The sequence below is a fragment of the Laccaria bicolor genome, genomic scaffold, assembly GCF_000143565.1.
Source record: "Laccaria bicolor S238N-H82 LACBIscaffold_41 genomic scaffold, whole genome shotgun sequence".
Lineage (NCBI taxonomy): Eukaryota > Fungi > Basidiomycota > Agaricomycetes > Agaricales > Hydnangiaceae > Laccaria > Laccaria bicolor.
Window position 1 is genome coordinate 175,672 of NW_001889912.1, and position 21,724 is coordinate 197,395.

Sequence of the window (21,724 nt, forward strand, 5' to 3'; positions counted from 1 at the left end):
GTTCTCGAGCACCTAACCTACCCTAACTATTTAACCACCTAACCTGACTTAGGGCAATGGCACATTGCCCTAAGTCGGCTCGAGAGCGCGCTACCGCGTGTTCTCGAGCATATAAACTACCCTAACCACCTAACCACCTAACCATCTAACCACCTAACCTAACTAACCACCTAACCTAACTACCTAACCACCTAACCTAACCGAGAACGCGCTACCGCGCAGGGAGGAAAATATCCCCAACCCTAACCATTAACCGAACCTCCTAACTTAACCAAAAACACGAACACGCTACCGCGCAGAGAGAAAAATATCCTGTAAAGTAATTGTTTTAAGTAGAAAAAAAATGGAGGAAGCAGAATCAAACCCCGAACACTTTAGTAAGCACCAAGAAACCTGCACAAATAACCACTACACCAAACCAGCATATATTTCTACTGTTCGTTATGTACTATATCCTCCCCCAAACGATCAACTTTCCTTATAAGGAAAGTGAGATGGGGGGAGAGCTGCGACAGTTGCAGGCCTGGCTTGGCCTGAAAGCCACGGCTATGGCCCGGCTTTGCACGGCTCAGGCTTGTCCAATTTCAAGCCTGAGCTTTTTGCAAGGCTTTAGGCTGGCTCAGGCCTGGCTCAGGCTCAGGCCACGGCTCATGGGCTAAAGTTGAAAAACATGAACAAACAATCAGCTACTCTTGAAATGATGTCGCTTTTTATGTGTCTTGGAAACTTACTCACCTTTTGAACATGGATATGACTAGTTCGTTGGAGTATGAGTCAAGAAAATCAATGTTATCAACCCCAATGCTGTAAGACTAAATAATTAGCACAACCATATCACAACCATATCACACTTACAACTTTTTAGCATAAAGATCACAGTAGAATCTGAGTCATTCCCCATCATAAACCTCAGGCCTCAGCGATAAGACAATACGTCCCCTCTATCACCAACTTTCTTTTGCACTCCTGATTATGCACCCTACAGTTCACCTCGCATGTGACCCAGAGATGTTTCAGCATGATGACCGATGATGTATCTTGACAATCTTGCCACCAAACACCCTGAAATGCTAGGGGCCACTCTTCTCAACAATTCTCAACAACTTAATCACATCAATTTTACCTCTCCAAAGCAAGGTCCTGCCAACCTTTGAGGCCATGGCTCAGGCCACGGCTCAAGGCTTCATGTATTATGAGCCTGAGCCTTGGGCTTTCCTGGGCTTTGACGACGGCCCAAGAAGGCCCAGCTTTGGGAAGGCTGGCCCTGGCTGGCTTACGGCTTTGGGCCGGGCCTGGCACATCACTAATCGTGCTAGTGGCTGCAAGCCCCAGGGCTCTTAGCCTTGAGGCTCCTTCGGAAAACGCCGCTGAGGCTCTCACGTGCGGCCACAACTAAACGTGACGAGGTGATGGGTCTGTCGTGTCTGTCACATTGGTGTCGCTTCTCCGTTCCCCTTCTGTACTTATCATGCCGCTCACAACATTCAGTTCCACATATATACAATTTATTTAGAGCATCAAACACACAAAAATTTCACTGCCACATCATGCTTGAGTGGTAGTTATTGGTGCTAATTGGTTGATGCTTAGCCAGTGCTTAGCTTGACTTTGTAAGTTCTTCTTTCCAATTTTCACTATGTATACATTTGTCTTAGAACAATGTAAGTTTATTCTTCATGAAATCTGTCACCGTATAAGGCTACAGCATTGACACTCTATTTGGTAAAGTGTTTGGTGGTGTTGATTCCCTCACTCCACATCATTTTCAGAAAAATTGGGGTATCTTTCACAAAAGTTGTCTGGAATTTGAAAGCTTCTCTTGTTTTTATTACTCACAGAAAATTATTTGAGACGTTGGTCGTTCCACGAAAAAGTCTATGTAAGTTGTTGTTTAAACAGAGTCTGATGGGCTGGCGGGGTTTTGCTGAATTCTTGATCGTTCTCAGCGTGGCCCATCAATGGCCCATCAATGATTGCACAAACAAGTACAATAAGCCTTAGGGCTAATAGTCCTAAGGCTTGTAGCCAACTCTCCGGGGGGTCAGACGATCCCGGTAAGCTTCTCGTCGCATGGATGGTGAACACGAACACGTGCGGCTACAATTGGAAACTTGGTCAGCAAGTCACACATCCTCAGGATCGGCCACCATTCTTTGATGGCGTTCTGCACGGCGTTCTTTCCAATATACAGATGCCCTCATAAAAGGAGAAGCATTGATATTGAAAACTGTAAAGGCATGGGATCAAAGAACCCTAAGCGAAGTACTTGGCCAGAGATCACAATTCGGGTGTGTGATCTCGCTGGCAGATCACAATCAAACTGTGACTTGGATTAGGGTCTGGAAATCACCAGGCCAAGTCTTTGTGCTGACTTAGCATAGTATTAGTAGATAATTCAATAAATTAATATATTAGTATTCTCGACTTCAAAGTCCTTGTCGTCGTGCTGTACACTCATGAGTGTGCCCTTGTTCCTCTTTCCAGACAACGACATCCCTCAGCAGACGGACAACTTCAGCATCGATCCAGTGCTTTTCCCAGAGTCTGCCCATCAAAAATTGGCGTCTGTAGCTGCACCTTCCCAAAGTGTCGCCACAGCCGTTCCCAAAGCAGAAGGTGTGTTGTTTAAGGGCATCAGCGCTCTTTGAATGCATTCAAACCTTGTTCCTTCCCCTCAGCCCCACTTTTGCCATCGAGAGAGCCTGCCAGTGGACCAGCAAGAACCTTGAAAGGCCAAGGTATGTGCCCGCAATGCAGAATACCTTGTATTGTTCACCGAGAACTCACCTCATCCTTGCAGGCCAATCTTTGAGTGACAATGATGCGAAAAAACTGTAGTAAGCACAACGGTTTCAAAAAACGAATGCCAATCATTGTTCGTTTGTCTAACTATGTTTCTACAGCGCTTCCTGCAATGTTTCTGCTCTGAAGAACCTGTGCCGCAAGCGGAAACTCAAGGACAGCGGAAAGAAGGGCGAGCTTGTTGCTTCCACTCTTCTGATTCGAGAACCAACCCAAGCTAACACAAAAAAACATGCAGCAACAAAAGTTGCCATGCAGTACTAGTCAGCCCCACTCTGTCAGCTGTGGGGGCTGCCAATGCTGGCGTGGAGAACATGGTCGACAACACAAATATGATGCAAGACTCCTTTGACTGTGGATTCATGGATTCAGATGATGGCCCGAGCAATGAGAGTGATGACGAAGAAGACAGGGGTGACAAGGAAACTGACGATGGCCCAGTTGAGGACTCTATGGAGATTGACACATTGGGTTTTGTTTATTCCCAAATTTCTGACTAACATCCTGTTGCATTAAAGGCACTAGAGGCTCGAAGGCTTGGGTACGTGCATTCACCTTGCTCACACACCTGCTGGCTGATCAACAATGAATTTTAGATTGATGCATACATAATGGACATGAGGCAAAAAAGTGGGTGGCAAACAGAGAAGAGCGTGCTCTCTCTGTGGCAGGTGAGTTTTTCGGTTTGTAAGTGAAATTGACATCACTAACACCTGCACGAAAGCGCTGGGTACCGATGGCAATCACTGCTGGCACAATCCCCAATCACATCGTCGATGCCAACCACACGATGGAATACCTCAAGTATGCTGCAACACGGAAACTTCTCACAATGCGTGGTTGCCCTAAGGAAGGCCCAGCCGATTATCATCAGTTCGTTGACCTCCCTTTCGCTTCTGTTACATTTTGCTTACATATTCATGTGCTGTAGTCATCGTTAAAAAAAAGCATGACCTTGCTTGGCTGCGTTCGCCGGTGACAGTGCGATGACGTGCACCTTGAGTAAGTAAGCTCTCTGTTGAAACTTGACATGTTACCATGCTCACATTGTAACATTCTTCAGAGATGAGTTCTTCAACATCAGCGAGAACACCATCTTGGACTCACAGCTGCATCCTGTGCACTTTGAGGAGATTACATCTGCTATCTTCATGAAGCTTGATCAACGTGAGGTTCCTTTCTTTTCTCTTTCATTGTTGCCAACCATGTTACCCAACCAGTCCCATCTGTCATCAAGGCACACTTCAGCTGGACTTGGCAATGCACCGCTCTCAACTGTGGGGATGAGCTCATCAATCTATTGCTCAGCTGCCTCCAACCTCACTTGCTTTGCCTACCCAACTATACAACACCAGATGGACGGCGCTCTGGTGTCAGTAAACATTTTTTTGGTGTTCTCTCTCTGTATCATGAAACAAAGGTTTCAAAGCTGGGAGTCCATAGCTACATGTTTTGTTTATTTTGTATTTTCTCACTAAGACAGAGGACAACAGAGGCAGGAACCGGACTACAACTTCGTGTTGCCGCATCGTAACCCTCTACGTTGCTCAGTTGGTGCCCTCGCCATTCTCCTGCATTATGTCTTTGACCAGGAGAACCTGCACGAGAAGGTTGAGGGTTGGGACTGGTCTTGCCCATTGACATGGTGGAAGGCAAGTCCAGTCTTCTCAGTAATCTACGTTGCTCATGCGAGATCAGGTGAAGCTTATGTTTGGAAAGACGGTGGGGAAGGCCTGTGGTGATGATGCCCTTTGTAAAATGTATACACAATTTATTGAGTCCACATCCATCAAATCAAAGAAGAAGCTCCACCTCGCTCGCAAGACCATTCCTACTCACCTTGAAGAGATGGGGTGCGTCTTAGATCTGTTTATGTGCTGATGGCTATTGACAATTTATGGTTTGGCAGTGTTACGACGGATGAAATAGGTGCCATTGGTCACTGGGCAAGTACGGTTCAGCATGAAGTTTATTCCGCGAAGATCCCAAAATCCATGAGTTGTTTCTTCAAAACGGTCCTTCCTTGGTTAAACTTACTGGGGCATTAGGCCGTCACTGCATTAGCAGGCTTCTATGTTGGAGAGGCTTACCATGTTCCCTGGGCCACCGTCACTGTTCCAGACAGCCTCCAAACCCAGTTATTTCCTTTTGCAGAGAAGGTGCTTGTTGAGCTCAGGGGGCAGGCTCGGATCAACCAGGGCCTAGTTAATTTTTTCGAGCTGCTGCAACAGCTCTGCCCATTCTTCTGGCAGGTATGTCCATTTTTATGCTATCCGTTGACTTTTCTTTCTGACAATCCTGCTCGCATGTTATCTAGGCTAGCACCACCATTCATGAGAAATTTCCGGACTCACCAATGTTTAGTTGGATGCCCATTTTTAAGTCATCTCAGGCTGTGGACTTTATCGCGCAGTGGCCTCGCACACGAATGGAAGTCGAGGCCCAGTTTCAGGTAGATATAGAGATTGCTGTGAGCTTCAAGAAGGTGGCAATGCAAAGTGCCTTCCTCTCTCTTTTGACATTACAGAGAGAGCTGTCTGACGCTGTGAAGCTATCCCATTCATTGCTCAAGGTTCTCGCACGACGAACAGAGCCACTCTCTCCATCACGTAGTGTAAAAACTCATATGGCTCTTGCCAGTGTTAGCTCTTGTTCAGCTACCCCTGGTCCAACAGGGCTAAATCTTTTGTTGCTGCAGTCTCCCTCCATGGAGACTATGGCAACAAATGGGGGTATGCCACTCCAGGCCTCCACTGCAGCCAGCCCGAGTCAAGGCTTACCAACATCGCCACTACTCACATCACAAGCTCATATTCTGCTGTCTCCTGTAGTCAATCCGAAACTGCTTTCCCCTCACTCCCCATGAGTTGCATCACGACATGTGGTGTTTGTGCATCATCAAGGCAGTAAATATCACGTACTACGACTCTCGCCTGGTCCCTCAGCACCACTGACACCCTTCAACATCATTCTTCCCCCAGCTGCAGCATTTGCACCTGACGAGACTGCAGCAAATGTTTACCCCAGCTTTTCTGCATCATCACGTGGATTAGCGTTTAAAAGTTAGGTTAGTTAACCAGAAAATAACTGGAAAATAACCGGACCTAACCGCAACACTAACCTAACCGCAGTTAGGGTTAGTTGATTTCGAAAATGGAATAACCGGTTATAACCAGCCATATTATACACCTTCAAAACGCACTTGAGAACATCGAAAACACTTAAAATTTGACTATGTTACAGTCAAATCTCTAAAATATCACTCAAATGTGTAGACTTTCAAGGATAATTGCATAAATATGTCAGTTCTTCACCAATTTTAGCGTTCTTGGGCTCGTTTTAAAGCTAGAATATGCAGAAATAATATCTATCAAAATACATATGAGCATATTTGCCTTGTTATAACTGATTCTTTATTTTTCGGTCCTAACTGGTTAGTAACTGCAAATAACCGACCGTAACCAGTTAGTTGCAGTCCGGTTAGGTTATTTTAGGTTTCGGGACAAAGGCTAACCGGTCTCGGTCTCAGTTACAGCCCCTGGGCACCCAATAACCGACCCTAACCAGACTTTCGAACACTAATGTGGATGGCAGGCTTTGTTTAGCCTCATTATCTGTCCTGATTTTCTTTGGGATTGTTGGGGCCCAGGCAATTTGGGTGAGTTTTCTGATGTTGGCTCTCTTTGGAAGTGCTGGGATGAGGGTTCAGTTGTTGAGGGAGTTGGTCACAAGCCTCCATTGTGGATGGTGGAGGCTGAATGGGGCTCTTGCCACAAGGACAAGCGGTCAAACAAGGGACACCACGCTACATGGCGTCCTCACCAAAACACTACTGTATGTCCTTTTTCACATTGTTCACCTCTCAACGCAACATTAATCTGCCTCTCCAGGCCTGTCAAAAATGGTCTCAATTTCAGTTTTTCATCAGTCGGATAGAGACCTCCATTAGCACTGGGTTTATGGCCCAGTTAGGGCAGTCAAATGGGTCCATCACTGATGGGCCAGCGGTGTGTGACAGGCACCCATCAACAGCAGGTCAGCGGACTCAGCCAAGCTGTCAAGAATTCGGCCTTGGGAATGACTGGGCCGAGACTCTAAAATAGGCCATGCGACATGGGTGGGCCGCACAAACAGAGCCCCATAGAGGACAGATCAGCCCACTTTGCCTCTGGTGCCCATGGGTTGCGCCCAACTGCACGGATCCCATTGTTGTGCCCATCTTTCTTTCAGGCAGTTAACCAGAGTGCTGCCTCGTTAGTACCACTGTGGGGGACCACACAGGAGAAAGTTAAATAGATATATTATTAACCTGTTGTATGTGAAGTAAGTATTTAAATGTGTTGACAGCAGCCTCGTTGTTGCGCCTGCAGGCAACAACAGGTGAATTTTTCGCCATGGATGGGTGGCATGAAAAAAAGCCCCTCATACAATGGGTCAGCCCACTTTGGCAGAGGTTTATGGCACCCAACCTGTGCAATTATTTTGCGCTCCTTTGTGCTCCATGGGGGGTGCAATTAGTTTGCGCTCTAGAGGTGCAATTATTTCAAGCTCCATGAGAGGTGCAATTCTTTTGCGCTCCATTGGGGGCACAATTCTTTTGCACTCCAGGGTGCAATTCTTTTGCACTCCAGGGCGCAATTATTTGTGCTCCAGGGTGCAATTACTTGCACTCTATGGGGATGCAATTATTTTGTGCTCTAGAGGTGCAATTATTTCAAGCTCCATGAGAGGTGCAATTCTTTTGCACTCCATGGGGGGCGCAATTCTTTTGCCCTCTAGAGGTGCAGTTATTTCAAGCTCCATGAGAGGCGCAATTCTTTTGCGCTCCAGGGCGCAATTATTTGTACTCCAGGGCACAATTACTTTTGCGCTCTAGAGGTGTAATTATTTCAAGCTCCATGAGAGGCACAATTCTTTTGCGCTCCATGGGGGGTGCAACTCTTTTGCACTCCAGGGCGCAATTATTTGTGCTCTAGGGCGCAATTACTTTTGCACTCTAGAGGTGCAATTATTTCAAGCTCCATGAGAGATGCAATTCTTTTGCACTCCATGGGGGGTGCAATTCTTTTGCGCTGCAGGGTGCAATTATTTGTGCTCCAGGGCGCAATTACTTCCACTCTATGGGGGCGCAATTATTCTGAGCTCTACAGGGGGTGCAATTATCTTGAGCTTCACAAGGGGCGAAATTATCTGTATTCCATGGGGGGGACAATTATTTTGAGCTCCATAAGGGATGCAATTCTTTTGCACTCCACAGGGGGCACAATTCTTTCAAGTGCCACTGTATGTACCTTGTGCTTTGATAGGGTCACAAATAGTCTGTGTCCAGCATTGTTTCAATGTCAGAGTGCGCCCAATGTGAAATGGGCACGAAATGTCATGTCAGAGTGCACCCAATGTGAATGCACATCAAATGTGTGCACTAAGTATGCATCTGCACCTGTTATTTTTCAGTGTGTATTTCCACCCATTATTCTTTTGTATGAAATGTTGAGTGCGCCTAATGTGAATGTGCATGTGAGTGGGCGCCAAGTCACTATATTCCTATGGCATTTATTTTGCACAAAAAATATGCACCCCCCCAATTGTAGTAAATGCGTGGACCAAAGTAGTTTGTAGCTGCCCTGCTGAATGACATCATGTGCCCCACTGAAACAATTTTTTTGCGCCAAATGATGTTTGGACTTTGTCAAATTTTGGCCATGTCCAGTATATTTTCCAGCTCAGGGGGTGGGGGAAGAAGCTTGAATGTACAAATTTAGTATCATTAGAATTGTATAAATGTCCTCTATCAATCTATACCTATTAGAAAAACACCAGTAGTTGTGTAAATATTTTATGGCAGCAAAAGACTTGAAAGATGTTGGAAGGGCCAAGCAAACAAAGGCAAACATTCCAATAATTCTACAAGCTCATGCTACAAAACATGGGAGAAGAAGCTTGGATGCTCAAACAAGCTGGAATCATAATTTAGACGCAATTCAGCATCTACTGATACCATGATACCATTTTTTAGAGCAACGGTTGTCTGTGGCCAACCGAATTCAATACTCAGCTGTTTTGTCTAGGCTGTCACACTCTCACAAGTGTGATTTTTCTGTCAAGCATGTTGCGTTGATTATTGTCCAGAGCTTTGCAGTGCTCTTCTTCGTTTCTTAAGGCTCAGCCAAAAGTTACAGAGAAAGATAACTATATATTGGATAAAAGTAGCTGTAGGTTACTGGCTGAGAGCCATCTTGCAAATCTATGGAATCCATCCCGAAAATTCATGAAATCAATCCACCATTCCAGGAATTCCATCTTCAATTCCTGTAGATTAAACCAGGAAGTGTACTTCTGGAGCCCAGAGCCCAGCCTATATCCTGTACCATCCAAGAGAGTGAAATATGGGGCATTTGGGAGGCACCAATGTGATTTGGGAGTGACCTGGAGGGTGGGGGAGAATGGGAAGGCAGTAAAAAATGCGAAATATGAGAGAGCATGGGGAGTATCATCACCTACCCATGTCTGGACACCTTAGAAGTCAGGATAGGACCATAAAATGTTTTGGAAATGGGAGGAGAATGGGATGGCAGAGAAAAATACGAAATAGGAGAGAGCATGAGAGGTATCATCACCTACCCATGTCTGGACACCTTAGAAAGTCAGAATAGAACACATTGAGCGCACTCTGATGGGCACATTCTGATGGGTGCACTCTGATGGGCGCACTCTGACATTTGGTGCACATTCCCATTGGGCGCTCTCCAAATACATACTGAAAAACAACAAGTGCAGATGCACACTTGTTGCAGGTATATACTGACTTGGCACCCACTCACATTTGGTGCACCTTCACATTGGGCTCATATTTCATTTGGTGCACATTCACATTGGGCACACTCTGACATTTCATGTGCATTCACATTGGGCACACTCTGATATTTCATGTGTATTCACATTGGGCACACTCTGACATTTCATGAAGAAAAATAATAGGCGCAAATACACACTTGGTGCCCACTCATGTTTGGTGGAAATGCACATGGCAAAATTGGTGCACAAAATAATGGGCACAGATACACATTGGAAAATAATGGGCGCAGATACACGCTTGGTATTGACAGTTATGGTGCCCACCTGAAGCACCAATGGGCATGACAATCTGACACTGGCAGTGTCTTGGTGCCCACTCACATTTGTATTCACTACACAATGCTGGACACAGGCTATTTGTGACCCTGTCAACAGCACAAGGTACATACAATGGCACTTGAAAGAATTGTGCCCCCTGTGGAGTGTACATCCTTCATGGAGCTCGAAATAATTGCACCCCCCATGGAATGCAAATAATTTCGCCCCTCGTGGAGCTCGAGATAATTGCACCCCCTGTAGAGCTCAGAATAATTGTGCCCCCATGGAGCGCAAAAGAATTGCGCCTCTCATGGAGCTTGAAATAATTGCACCTCTAGAGCATAAAATAATTGCGCTCCATAGAGCGCAAAATAATTGCTCCCCCATAGAGCACAAGTAATTGCGCCCTGGAGCGCAAAAGAATTGTGCCTCGTGCCCTCTGTAGAGCTCGAAATAATTGTGCTTCCCTGGAGCACAAAAGAATTGCTAGAGCACAAAAGAATTGCACCCCATAGAGCGCAAAATAATTGCGCCTCGTGCCCTCTGTAGAGCTCAAAATAATTGTGCTTCCCTGGAGCACAAAATAATTGCTAGAGCACAAAATAATTGCTAGAGCACAAAATAATTGCGCCCCATAGAGTGCAAAATAATTGCTCCCCCATAGAGCACAAGTAATTGCGCCCTGGAGCGCAAAAGAATTGCGCCTCGTGCCCTCTGTAGAGCTTGAAATAATTGTGCTTCCCTGGAGCACAAAAGAATTGCGCCCCTTGTGGAGCTTGAAATATTTGCGCCTCTACAGCACAAAATAATTGCACCCCCCATAGAGTGCAAATAATTGTGCCCCTTGTGGAGCTCAAAATAATTGCGCCTGTAGAGCACAAAATAATTGCACAGATTAGGACTCACCAATGAGACCAATGGGTGTAGTGCATCAGTGCCATAAATCCCTGCCAAAGTGGGCCAGGCATTTACTACAATTGGGGGGGCACATATTTTTTGTGCAAAATAAATGCCATAGGAACATAGCGACTTGGCACCCACTCACATGCACATTCACATTGGACACACTTGACATTTCATGCAAAAAGATAATGAGTGGAAATACAACTGGAAAATAACAGACACAGATGCATACTTAGTGCAGGTACAAGTGATTTGGCACCCACTCACATTTGGTGAACATTCACATTGGGTGCACTGACATTTTGTGTGCATTCACATTGAGCGCACTCTGACATCTGGTGCCCATTCACATTGGGCACACTCTGACAATTGGTGCCCATTCACATTGGGTGCACTTTTCATGCATTCACATTGGGTACACTCTGATGGGTGCACTATGACATTTGGTGCCCATTCACATTGGGCGCACTCTGATATTTCATGCACATTCACGTTGGGTGCACTCTGATGGGCATACTCTGACAGTTGGTTCACATTTACATTGGGCGCACTTTTCATGCATTCACATTGGGAACACTGACATTTTGTGCCCATTCACATTCCAACATTTCATACATTCACATTGGGCGCACTGATATTTTGTGCACATTCACATTGGGTGCACTCTGATGGGCACACTCTGGCATTTGGTTCATATTTACATTGGGTGCACTTTGATGGGTGCACTCTGACCTTTGGTGCACATTCACATTGGGCACAGCACACTCTGACATTGAAACAATGCTGGATACAGACTATTTGTGACCCTATCAACAGCACAAGGTACATACAGTAGTACTTGAAAGAATTGTGCACCCTGTGGAGTGCAAAAGAATGTGCATCCCTTATGGAGCTCAAAATAATTGTCCCCCCCATGGAATGCAAATAATTTCGCCCCTCATGGAGCTTGAGATAATTGCACCCCCTGTAGTGCTTGGAATAATTGCGCCCCCATGGAGTGCAAAAGAATTGCACCCCCATGGAGCACAAAAGAATTGCGCCTCTTGTGGAGCTTGAAATAATTGCACCTCTAGAGCACAAATAATTGCACCCCCATAGAGTGCAAATAATTGCGCCCCTTGCAGAGCTCAAAATAATTTCGCCTGTAGAGCGCAAAATAATAATGGCATTGGTGCAAAGTGTGGGTTATTTTCAATAGGAGCCCCCATTATTGGCATGCAACTGTGAACCATTTTCAATAGGAGCACCCATTATTGGCAGGCACCCACCTGTTCGGCCCAGCCATCACTATGGATGATTTGTTGAGATGTCGGCCAAGTCTGCTGGCCCCATATGGTATGAAGCATTGTCAGGTTCAGTTGGTCCATTTGGTAAGGGCTAGGGTCACTGTCATATGTGTATAGCCTCGCAAGCTGTCCAAGTTCTTGAAGATACACATCTTATGTTATCAATGCTGCAGCTTCATTGCAAACTCCAAACAAAGCAGCAGAAGAAGGGCAAGGTAAATGGCCCTTCCCCCAAGTCTAGTGCTCCCTCCTCTGGGGACGTCATCATGGCCACTTAAAGATTAGTTATGCTTTCGTTGTATCAATAACTTCTTTTCTTTTTATTTCTTCATTTTTTGTCAGTTAATGTCAAGCCTCTCATCCACTGTAGCATACAAATATCTTCAAGAATCATCTCTATTGTGTCGTCTTATAATTGTTCCCAGTTACACACATACTGTACTCAGCCACATTAGTAATATGTACCATACTTCTATACAAAACCGAATGCTAAAGTTGAACAAGGGTGTGCCACATTTCATTAATTTGGCAGATCACTCCTGAAGCAATTTCCGTTAAATAAGGCCCAAGAATGTAGAAATAGAGCAAGAACTTGCATGTTAGCAATGATTCCTGGTAATGGATCTTATCTCTCCACAGAACCAAATGCTGAATGTGAACGGTTGAGCGCCATGTTTCGCAAACTCGGGAGGTTGATCCTGAAGCAATTACGGTCAAGTAGAGCTCAAGAACATAAAAATCGAGCAAAAACTTACATGGTAATAATGGTTCCTGGTAATGGACCTTATTGCTCCACAAAACCAAACATTGAATTTGAACAGTTGAGCGCCATGTTTTGCAAACTCGGGAGGTTGTTCCTGAAGCAGTTCCGGTCAAGTAGAGCCCAAGAACGTATAAATCGAGCAAGAACTTACCTGTAAGCCTCAATTTATGGTAAGAGACCTTATTGCTCCACGGTAGGGACTGTCATGGATCGGCAATAACCGGGTATTATCCATGGCTGTTGATACCCGTTATCCACGGATCAGACCCGTGGATATATATGGAAATCCGTGGGTATCTGTGATCCGTATACTATATTTAATAATATTTGGGCAGCCTTAGTGGGAGCTACCACTGCCACACACCAATGCACGACTGTCCTTTGTCGGCCTGTGGAACTCATCAATTTCACTCCTTTTTAAGATAAAAACACTCTTTGATGAATATGAACATAAATTTATTGAAATACAATTATTTCTTCAGTCATTCTTTTAAATTTAACTCTGATTTTATCATTCCACACTATTCAAGCATTCATGGATTGGACTATGTTACACCTTTGACTTCAATGCTATACAGAGATCAATTTGGTCATGAATAAATATTTAAGAGGCCAGAAACAGCCCAGAAAGACAATGTGTATATGACAGATCAGTGATAGAGATATACCATACACATCTGTGACTCAGTTTGCACCAAAAAATCCTGAAGTGATATTTCAAAAACAAAGATATAAATTACTTATACTTATTGAACCTTCCAAGCCATGTATAACACTGGGGTAAGTAGCTTGACTGGTATTTGATGCTTATCTGGCATCCAATCCTTAATAGTATGCATAAAGAGTGATAAAAAGGAGTAAAATTGGATTAATAGTGAAAATAAATTTAAAAATGCTTGCTTCCAAAGAATTTGGGGTGTTTTCACAGAATTTGAGGATGGGAGAAGTTTGACAAAGTATGAATTTCACTAATAACAGCTATAAAATACAATTTAGAACTTTTATAGTTGACTTTTCCCAATTTTGAAGACTTACATCATATCCAATTATGATGTTTGCTTTTTATGAAGATGCCAGTGATATTTTTATGAACTGAGGCTTGATCCTTTCATTCTCCACCATTATTAAAGAATGAGCTTCTACTGAAGTTCACGTAAGATATTACAGTGAATTTTATTATAACAAAATTCTCCTAAACGACAGCTTTCTAACGCATATTTTTTCATGGAAAATGGCAAAGAACTGACAAAGATAGATGGAGGGCTGGTCTGTGCCGCTATACCCACGGATATATCCGTACCGTGGCTTATCCAATCCGTGGGTGGGAAAATCCACGGATCGGGTACGGATAATACCCAGATGTATCCATGACAGTCCCTACTCCACGGAACCAAACACTGAATTTGAACGGTTAGACGCCATGTTTCGCAAATTTGGGAGGCTGTTCCTGAAGCAATTTCGATCAAGTAGAGCCCAAGAACGTAAAATTTGATCAAGATCTTACCTGCAAGTCTCAATTTCTGGTGATAGACCTCATTTCTCAGCAAAATCAAACGCCGACTTTAAACGATTAGGCGCTATGTTTCGAAAACTCGGGAGGTTGTTCCTAAAGCAATTCCGGTCAGGTAGAACCCAAGAACGTAAAAATCGAGTAAGAACTTACCTGTAAGCCTCAATTTCTGGCAATGGACCTTATTTCCCACAGAACTGCACGCCGACTTTGAACGGCTGGGTGCCACATTCCCAAAACTTGGGGGGTGGTTCCTGAGGCGATTTCGGTCGAGTAGAGCCCAAGGATGTAGAATATGAGTAAGAACTTACTTTGCTAGCTCAATTTCAGCTTATGAGCATCCTTTCACCACAAAGCCGTATGCCAAAATTGAACAGATGGGTGTTCCATTTCGTAAGCTCGGGAGGCGCTTCCTGTAGTAGTCACCGTCAAGTAAAGCCCAAAATCATAAAATTAGAGCCAGAACTCACGGAGTAAATCCATTTTTTGTCGGTTTTCCGGGAGGGTCAATGCTGGAAATAGCTATGCATGTGGAGCTGAGTGGAGGTGCAGTTCATGTATTTGATTCACAAGGCTTCTACTTGGTAATCTATTTTACAAGGTAAGGAAGAGGACAGCTATGTTAGTAGGAGCAGTGGCAACGGAAAGGGAATTAGCACACGAGAAAACAGTCAGGGTGGGCCAGGACAAGTGTTTGGTGGGAGGTGTGATTTCAGGACAAGTCGGGTCTCCCACCTGCCAAAAACTGTGATCCAAACTGTGATTTGATGCCTCTGTTTTGTGACTTGTCCCGCGAGAAACTGTGATTTGGGGTGAGATGCCCTGCAAAAAGTGTGATTTGCGGGACAAGTGTTGGCGTGGGCGGCTGTGATTTGGGTGTGATTCAAACTCCGAAATCACAACACTTGGCTTGAGACCGTCAGAGTAAGGTAGGCGGGAACTATATGACAGGATTTGAATTCGTGATTGATCCAATCGCTTCTCAAGACTATTTTGGGACCACTACCATTAGGTAATCTCCACTCTCCAGAACCTGATGACGCTTGAAATATAGCACAGATGTGATACAAAAATGCAAGTAGAGCGGATCACAAGAAATAACATGGAAAGGATTGTAAAAAGAGTGGAATTAGAGGGTGACAGTCTTTGAAAACGAGGGTCAGCATCCTCAGTCAACAAGTCAAACACGTACACACAAAGCCTCGGTGCTACGACAGCGCTTGCAGCGTTGGCGTAGGTTCCGCATGTAGATACAAGGTAGAGATACACTAACTCTACAAAATGATTGTCCAGTCATTTTTTGGACAAAGCTGGTGCTATAACACAAGAATCAAACACTTTGAGTACTAAGCTCTGGTCTATCAAATATAACTAAGGAGGTGTATATTGTACATACCAGGTTTGGGGATGAACAAATGAAAACTCAGGATAACGCAGGGCATTGACTGTGACACCTGCCAAAAATGGGATGTAACAAAATGGGAAATTCTGAATGACTGCAGCCTACTGAAAGCAATTCACAACTTGAGAAGGAGATATTTTGAACACTGGATCTCCCTGCTATTGTTATGAGTTTCATAAAGTCTGTGGGTTAGAAAATTTGATAATCTCCTCTAAAAGGTAAATTGAACTTGTTCTCCATTTTATGTATTTTTCACTCAATATATTTGTTGGAATGAGGTAAAATGACTCCGTATTGATGTTTGTAGTGTGTATAATACAAAAGGTAGGTAGGAGTATTAAAATGAACATTGCATGATGTCTGTAGAAGCTAATTCCCAGAGTTTTTCTGGAAGTAAACAAGTGTCTACAACATTGGTCCTTCTTTTCTGCAAGAAGAAAAAATGCTACCATCCTTTTGAATTGATCCATGGAGACTCAAGATGTCTTTTAAACAATGCCTGAAGTATAGCACAATAGCAAATAAATTTACACTGGGTATGACATGAAAAGTCCTCAATCAAAGTACATTTTGCATAGGGCAATCATCCTGGACCAATCCTTAACATTTTTCTTGGTGAATTGGGGCTGAAAATATTTCACAAGGCACTTCTCATGCCTAGTAACACTATCCCAAAGAAATAAACAGAAGTCCTATTTATACAAGGATCTGAGACCCCACACCTTTCTTGCTCTATGCAAAATGTACTTTTATTGAGGACTTCTCAAGTTATACCCAGTGTAAATTTATTTGCTATCATGCTATACTTCAGGAATTGTTTAAAAGACATCCTGAGTCTCCATGAATCAATTCAAAAGAATGGTAGCATTTTTTCTTCTTGCAGAAAAGAAGGACCAATGTTGTAGACACTTGTTTACTTCCAGAAAAACTCTGGGAATTAGCTTCTACAGACATCATGCAATGTTCATTTTAATACTCCTACCTACCTTTTGTATTATACACACTACAAACATCAATACGGAGTCATTTTACCTCATTCCAACAAATATATTGAGTGAAAAATACATAAAATGGAGAACAAGTTCAATTTACCTTTTAGAGGAGATTATCAAATTTTCTAACCCACAGACTTTATGAAACTCATAACAATAGCAGGGAGATCCAGTGTTCAAAATATCTCCTTCTCAAGTTGTGAATTGCTTTCAGTAGGCTGCAGTCATTCAGAATTTCCCATTTTGTTACATCCCATTTTTGGCAGGTGTCACAGTCAATGCCCTGCGTTATCCTGAGTTTTCATTTGTTCATCCCCAAACCTGGTATGTACAATATACACCTCCTTAGTTATATTTGATAGACCAGAGCTTAGTACTCAAAGTGTTTGATTCTTGTGTTATAGCACCAGCTTTGTCCAAAAAATGACTGGACAATCATTTTGTAGAGTTAGTGTATATGGCTGATTAGTTTCCTTCAACTTTGACATTCTTGGATGTATAGAATTTTCCAGATCCTTCTCAGAAAATAAAAACCAAAATAGAGCATATTTGTGACTCCTGGTCAACTGCCAGTGAATGGGGAAGTGAATGGGAGTACAAGATTCGGTCCGCTGGAGAGCAGAAAAATCGGCTGAACTCGCATGGTCGAGGACCTTATATTATTATATCCGACACAGAACAGTACCAGAATATATGTATTTATGATATTTAGTAGGCTTTGGAGGCTGGCACCCCGTAAATAAAAACAATGCTTCTATATTGACGTTTTTTTTTCTGGATTTTTATGTTCCAAGCTGTCTGCCATTGGTAGCATCCACCTTGCATCCACTGTAAAAAAAAAAAGACTACTGAAGAAATCTTCATTGACTTGTTTTTATGCTAAGTCATTCCTTTTGTCGCGGAGCATAGCCTTCGGATTCTATTACAAAAATGATAAAATTTAAAGGAGCATACATAGTTTCCATAGCATATTAGCATGTAAGTATGATAATGTTGAGTTTGTGCATCGTGTCGCAACTCTCATATGAGACTTGCAAGTCAATGACTGTCCAATTAAGTATTATCATTATTAATTTGGAGGTTCACCTGCAAGTTTATCCATACTACTAAAAACCATTTTTACTGTCTTTGAACAGCCTTGGTTGTTGAAATATTATCGAATCCTGAGCAAGAGAAATAAGATTCGGCAGATCCCAGCAGCGGAAATTGAATTCTCATTGGTGAAATGCGTGCGTCGGAAATCAAAATTCTGCCATATACATAGTTCCCGCCAACGCTAGTCAGAGCCAAGAGGCATTGGACCGGTGACCCGGACCGGATACTTGCTCTACGCGACCCTCACTTTCCGATCGCTTCCATCGCCCTCTCTTGAGCTGCACCAGTCAACATGGCCCAAGCGGACCTCAAATCTCGCACTCGTGCAGAATACCTCTACTTCCTGGACTACCGCACACGATGGTGAGGATTCTCCTTCTCTCCCTGACAATGACCCGAGTTCACGTTTACAGTAACGAAGGAGCGACAACGACCAATATGCACACATGAATAACTCAGTTTACTACCACCTCTTCGATTCTATAATAAACACGTATCTCATTGAGAAATGTGGCCAAAGCCCGACGAGTTCGCCTCTAATTGGGTTGGTGGTGTCGTCGTTTTGTCAGGTACGTGTTTTACACTGAAGCAGTACCATGCACTGACAATCACGTAGTTCTTTGCCCCCCTGTCTTTTCCAGAAGTCCTTCACCTCGGATTACGCGTCACCAAGCTTGGCTTGTCGTCGGTGTCCTACGAAGTAGGCATCTTCAAGGAGGGTGAAGATTCGCCTGCCGCGGTGGGTGGGTACACGCACGTATTTGTTGAGAGTCAGTCGAGGAGGAGCACTCCAATGGGGCAGAACCTCAAGAATGGGCTGGGGGCGCTTCTGGCTGGTGAAGGCGAGGGGACTGTGAAAGGGAAACTTTAACGTTTGGTGTGGTTTCAAGTACGTTAATGTATCTTGCTGAATAAGTGCCTTTACCTCCCTTATCGAGCCATCGAAAAACATTCGAATAAGCTTGAAGTGTTGGGTTTGACTCGCAAAACGAACGAGTACAGCTGCTTTATATACAGACACTGGAATCGAATCCCGGTCGCAAGCATCTGCCATAGCGAAGGGACTTTGATCGAACGAATACAAGTCAACTTTAGAGCGGAAAGAACTCAGTGGAATCCATGTATACAAGGCCCTAGTAAGTTGCTCATGGGTAATTCGACTCTACGAACTTGACCTGCTCGTTACCAGAAATTTCTCGACCTCTCTTACTCAATTGGAAAACCTCCTGTAAGGCAGCGATCGTCCACTAACTCCCCCAACTTACTGAAGCTCGTCAGGTGCGGTCATGTTTCGGCCTTTTTCTAAGAGATCTATCACGCAGGCTATAGCTTTTTCAGACAGTGCTATAAACGCCCGTCAGCCTCTCCTTCAGCAAGTCCTTTGAGATAATCTCGTCCTTCTTCGCTTCCAACTCCAGAACATCCCAGTTGCAAGATGCGTACCTCCCATCTAAGTACGCAGCGCGCTCCGAACAGACATAGACGGCAAAGATTCCAGGAAGCCCAACTAAAGGAAGCGTGAATCAAGGAGGGGATTGAGCGAGTAGGGATTTCTAACCTTTATCCTGGGCAAAGTGCGCAAAGTCGCTCATGTCCGCCACTATAGAGGACATGACGCTACCAGGATGGAATGCAACAACCTGCACGTTTGGATGTTCCGAGGATACTAGCTCCGTGAAGCGATGGACAGCAAGCTTGGACACGATGTAACTGCTAGCGCTGGGTACCACCATCTCCGCAGCGTAAGACCCCACATTGCCGATAAAGCCTCGCTTGTCGGCGGGCAGGAGGCGGAGGTACGCTTGAGTGACGAGAAACGTTCCTTTGACGTTTACTTCCTATGAATGAAAAATGATCAACGTCTTCGGGCGGGCCAAGGGAAGAAAAAACGCACCATGTCGCTCCACCACTTATTGACGTCGATATCCTTAACGAGACCTCGTCCGCCGATCCCAGCATTGTTGACGAGGATGTCAACGTGGCCAAATGCATCTTTCACTGTCCTTTCGAGAGCGCTGACAGCCTCTGGCAAGGTTGTGTCGACGCTCACCACCAAGACCTTGGCTTTGCTGTTTATCTTCAGAATTTCCGCTTTCGTTTCCTCCAGCTTCTGCACGTTCCGTGCGGCTAGGACCAAGCCGGACGCACCTGCCTTGGCAAAGGCTAATGCGATTCCCTTTATAACAAAAATGGGAACGTTAGAGTCTTGAAAACTCAGATCTAACTGGAACACACCTTCCCAATGCCCTGACTCGCTCCAGTGATAAGAACCGTTTTACCAACTTGTGAATCGGAAACGACATCCTGAAGAACGGGGTAGACATCTCGATGATTCGTCTCCGTGAATTGGTAGCGGTGCAAGAAATAGTCGGAAGGCAAGCTCGTAGTCGACATTGTAGGTTAGACGATGCTATCTGGATTGCGGGTTATGGGTTATTTATACCTTGTCTCACCCATCTGCCGAAGCCGCGTAGCGCAGGCTTGAGACGAATAAGCAGTAGGCGGCAATGCCACGCGTACGTCCATAACATCCATGCACATGTACATGATGTACCGTTTTTCCTGAAAGTGAATAGCCGAGTAAGGCGATTACGAGGTTCAGCTCTTCTCATCTTGAGGTCCCTTGTAGATTGGCATACTCCGGGGCCGTATTTACAGTGCCTTGCATAATGCTTTGCAGCGTGAATTTTTCAAAATTGTATTTGGCTGTATTTAAACTGGACCTGAGATGTCACAATTAGGCCTATTTCGGACAGGAATCATCTCGTTGGGCCTTGGTTGTGACATCTCAGGTTCACTACAAATATGATCAAATACGATTTGAAAAAATTCGTGCTGCAAAGTATTATGCAAGACACTGTAAACAACGACTCCGCCATTGAAGCCAGGAAACGTCGACCTGTTGTAGCCTGTTGTCTCAAAGCAGAATTTCGGACAAATGGTCACTGCCGGTCACACCCTCGGCGGACGACGAATGTGAGCAAACAAGTATACTCCTATTATATGGAAAGCAAGACTGATCTGCTCGGAATTCTCGGTTGCCGATTGATGGCCGCATATTTGCTAAGTAATATAATTGATTCGTGGTATTTGTACCATAATTATGCAATCTGCAATGAAGAATTTCACGGAGCCATCGCCCAAGTCTTGCCGTCTAACATCCATCAAGTATTGGCACTGTCGGAACACATATCATTACTGGGTATCTTATTAATTTAAAGAATATCAGTAATTCTGCAATGTAATTACAGATTTAAATCAACTTACTTGATGTTCCCAAGATGTTTCAGGCTCAAATTGACAAAATACACCAACACTGAGGCACATTTGCACATACTTCCTTGAAGAAACATCACACAATGATCCTCCAACCAACCTCCAAGCATTAGCATCTTGAGTGCATGGCTATGTCAGTGCTAAAGTAGTTTTGCTGCATCCAATACACTACAATGCTTCCAGGTGCAACAAAGCCCACCCTATAGCCTCACACAGCTCTCAGATGACAGTAGACTAGCCTCCAATCATGGAATGGCATCTGGTGGCATCTCAGACCATGCAGGGATGGTTGTGCTTGTGAAAGCAGAGTAATTTTGTCACTGCCAAAGTCCCAAGATGAGTATGATTTTGTGCAAATTTTCATGCAGACTCATTGTGATCTTGCACCTTTTGAATCAATTTGTGGCTGACTCAGAAAGAGGTATTCAGGAAATATTCAGAAAAGGATGTGAGGCTTCTCCCCACATAATTTTGAATAGACACACTCACAACTTCACATACTTTCTATTAGCAATGCCATCTTGCACATGATGTTGTGGTAACTAGTTTATCAAACAAACTGGGTGGATGGCATTAGTGCCG

The 21,724-nt window shown here is 44.2% G+C and overlaps 4 protein-coding genes across 4 annotated transcripts; 3 read left to right on the plus strand and 1 right to left on the minus strand.

Annotated features, from left to right (window-relative positions):
• Window positions 1–1,192: 1,192 nt before the first annotated feature.
• LACBIDRAFT_332456 (uncharacterized protein) lies at window positions 1,193–5,712 on the plus strand (the record flags this gene model as incomplete). Its single annotated transcript, XM_001886935.1, has 21 exons — window positions 1,193–1,380; window positions 1,602–1,610; window positions 1,656–1,661; window positions 1,839–1,879; window positions 1,947–2,054; window positions 2,416–2,616; window positions 2,679–2,738; window positions 2,801–2,837; window positions 3,071–3,273; window positions 3,321–3,343; window positions 3,399–3,473; window positions 3,527–3,675; window positions 3,866–3,969; window positions 4,023–4,174; window positions 4,296–4,472; window positions 4,501–4,655; window positions 4,712–4,757; window positions 4,851–5,054; window positions 5,120–5,272; window positions 5,330–5,416; window positions 5,449–5,712. The coding sequence occupies 21 exons, from the start codon at window positions 1,193–1,195 to the stop codon at window positions 5,710–5,712; spliced, it is 2,442 nt and encodes an 813-aa protein (XP_001886970.1).
• An 834-nt stretch (window positions 5,713–6,546) lies between these two features.
• LACBIDRAFT_309663 (uncharacterized protein) lies at window positions 6,547–6,905 on the plus strand (the record flags this gene model as incomplete). The annotated part of the gene is made up of 2 exons (XM_001886936.1): window positions 6,547–6,636; window positions 6,693–6,905. 2 exons carry the CDS (start codon window positions 6,547–6,549, stop codon window positions 6,903–6,905), a joined length of 303 nt encoding a protein of 100 aa, XP_001886971.1.
• Window positions 6,906–18,158: 11,253 nt separating this feature from the next.
• Window positions 18,159–18,737, plus strand: LACBIDRAFT_254095 (uncharacterized protein; the record flags this gene model as incomplete). Its single annotated transcript, XM_001886937.1, has 3 exons — window positions 18,159–18,229; window positions 18,288–18,435; window positions 18,483–18,737. 3 exons carry the CDS (start codon window positions 18,159–18,161, stop codon window positions 18,735–18,737), a joined length of 474 nt encoding a protein of 157 aa, XP_001886972.1.
• A 463-nt stretch (window positions 18,738–19,200) lies between these two features.
• LACBIDRAFT_253994 (uncharacterized protein) lies at window positions 19,201–20,260 on the minus strand (the record flags this gene model as incomplete). The annotated part of the gene is made up of 4 exons (XM_001887009.1): window positions 19,201–19,373; window positions 19,425–19,704; window positions 19,761–20,042; window positions 20,102–20,260. 4 exons carry the CDS (start codon window positions 20,258–20,260, stop codon window positions 19,201–19,203), a joined length of 894 nt encoding a protein of 297 aa, XP_001887044.1.
• Window positions 20,261–21,724: the final 1,464 nt, after the last annotated feature.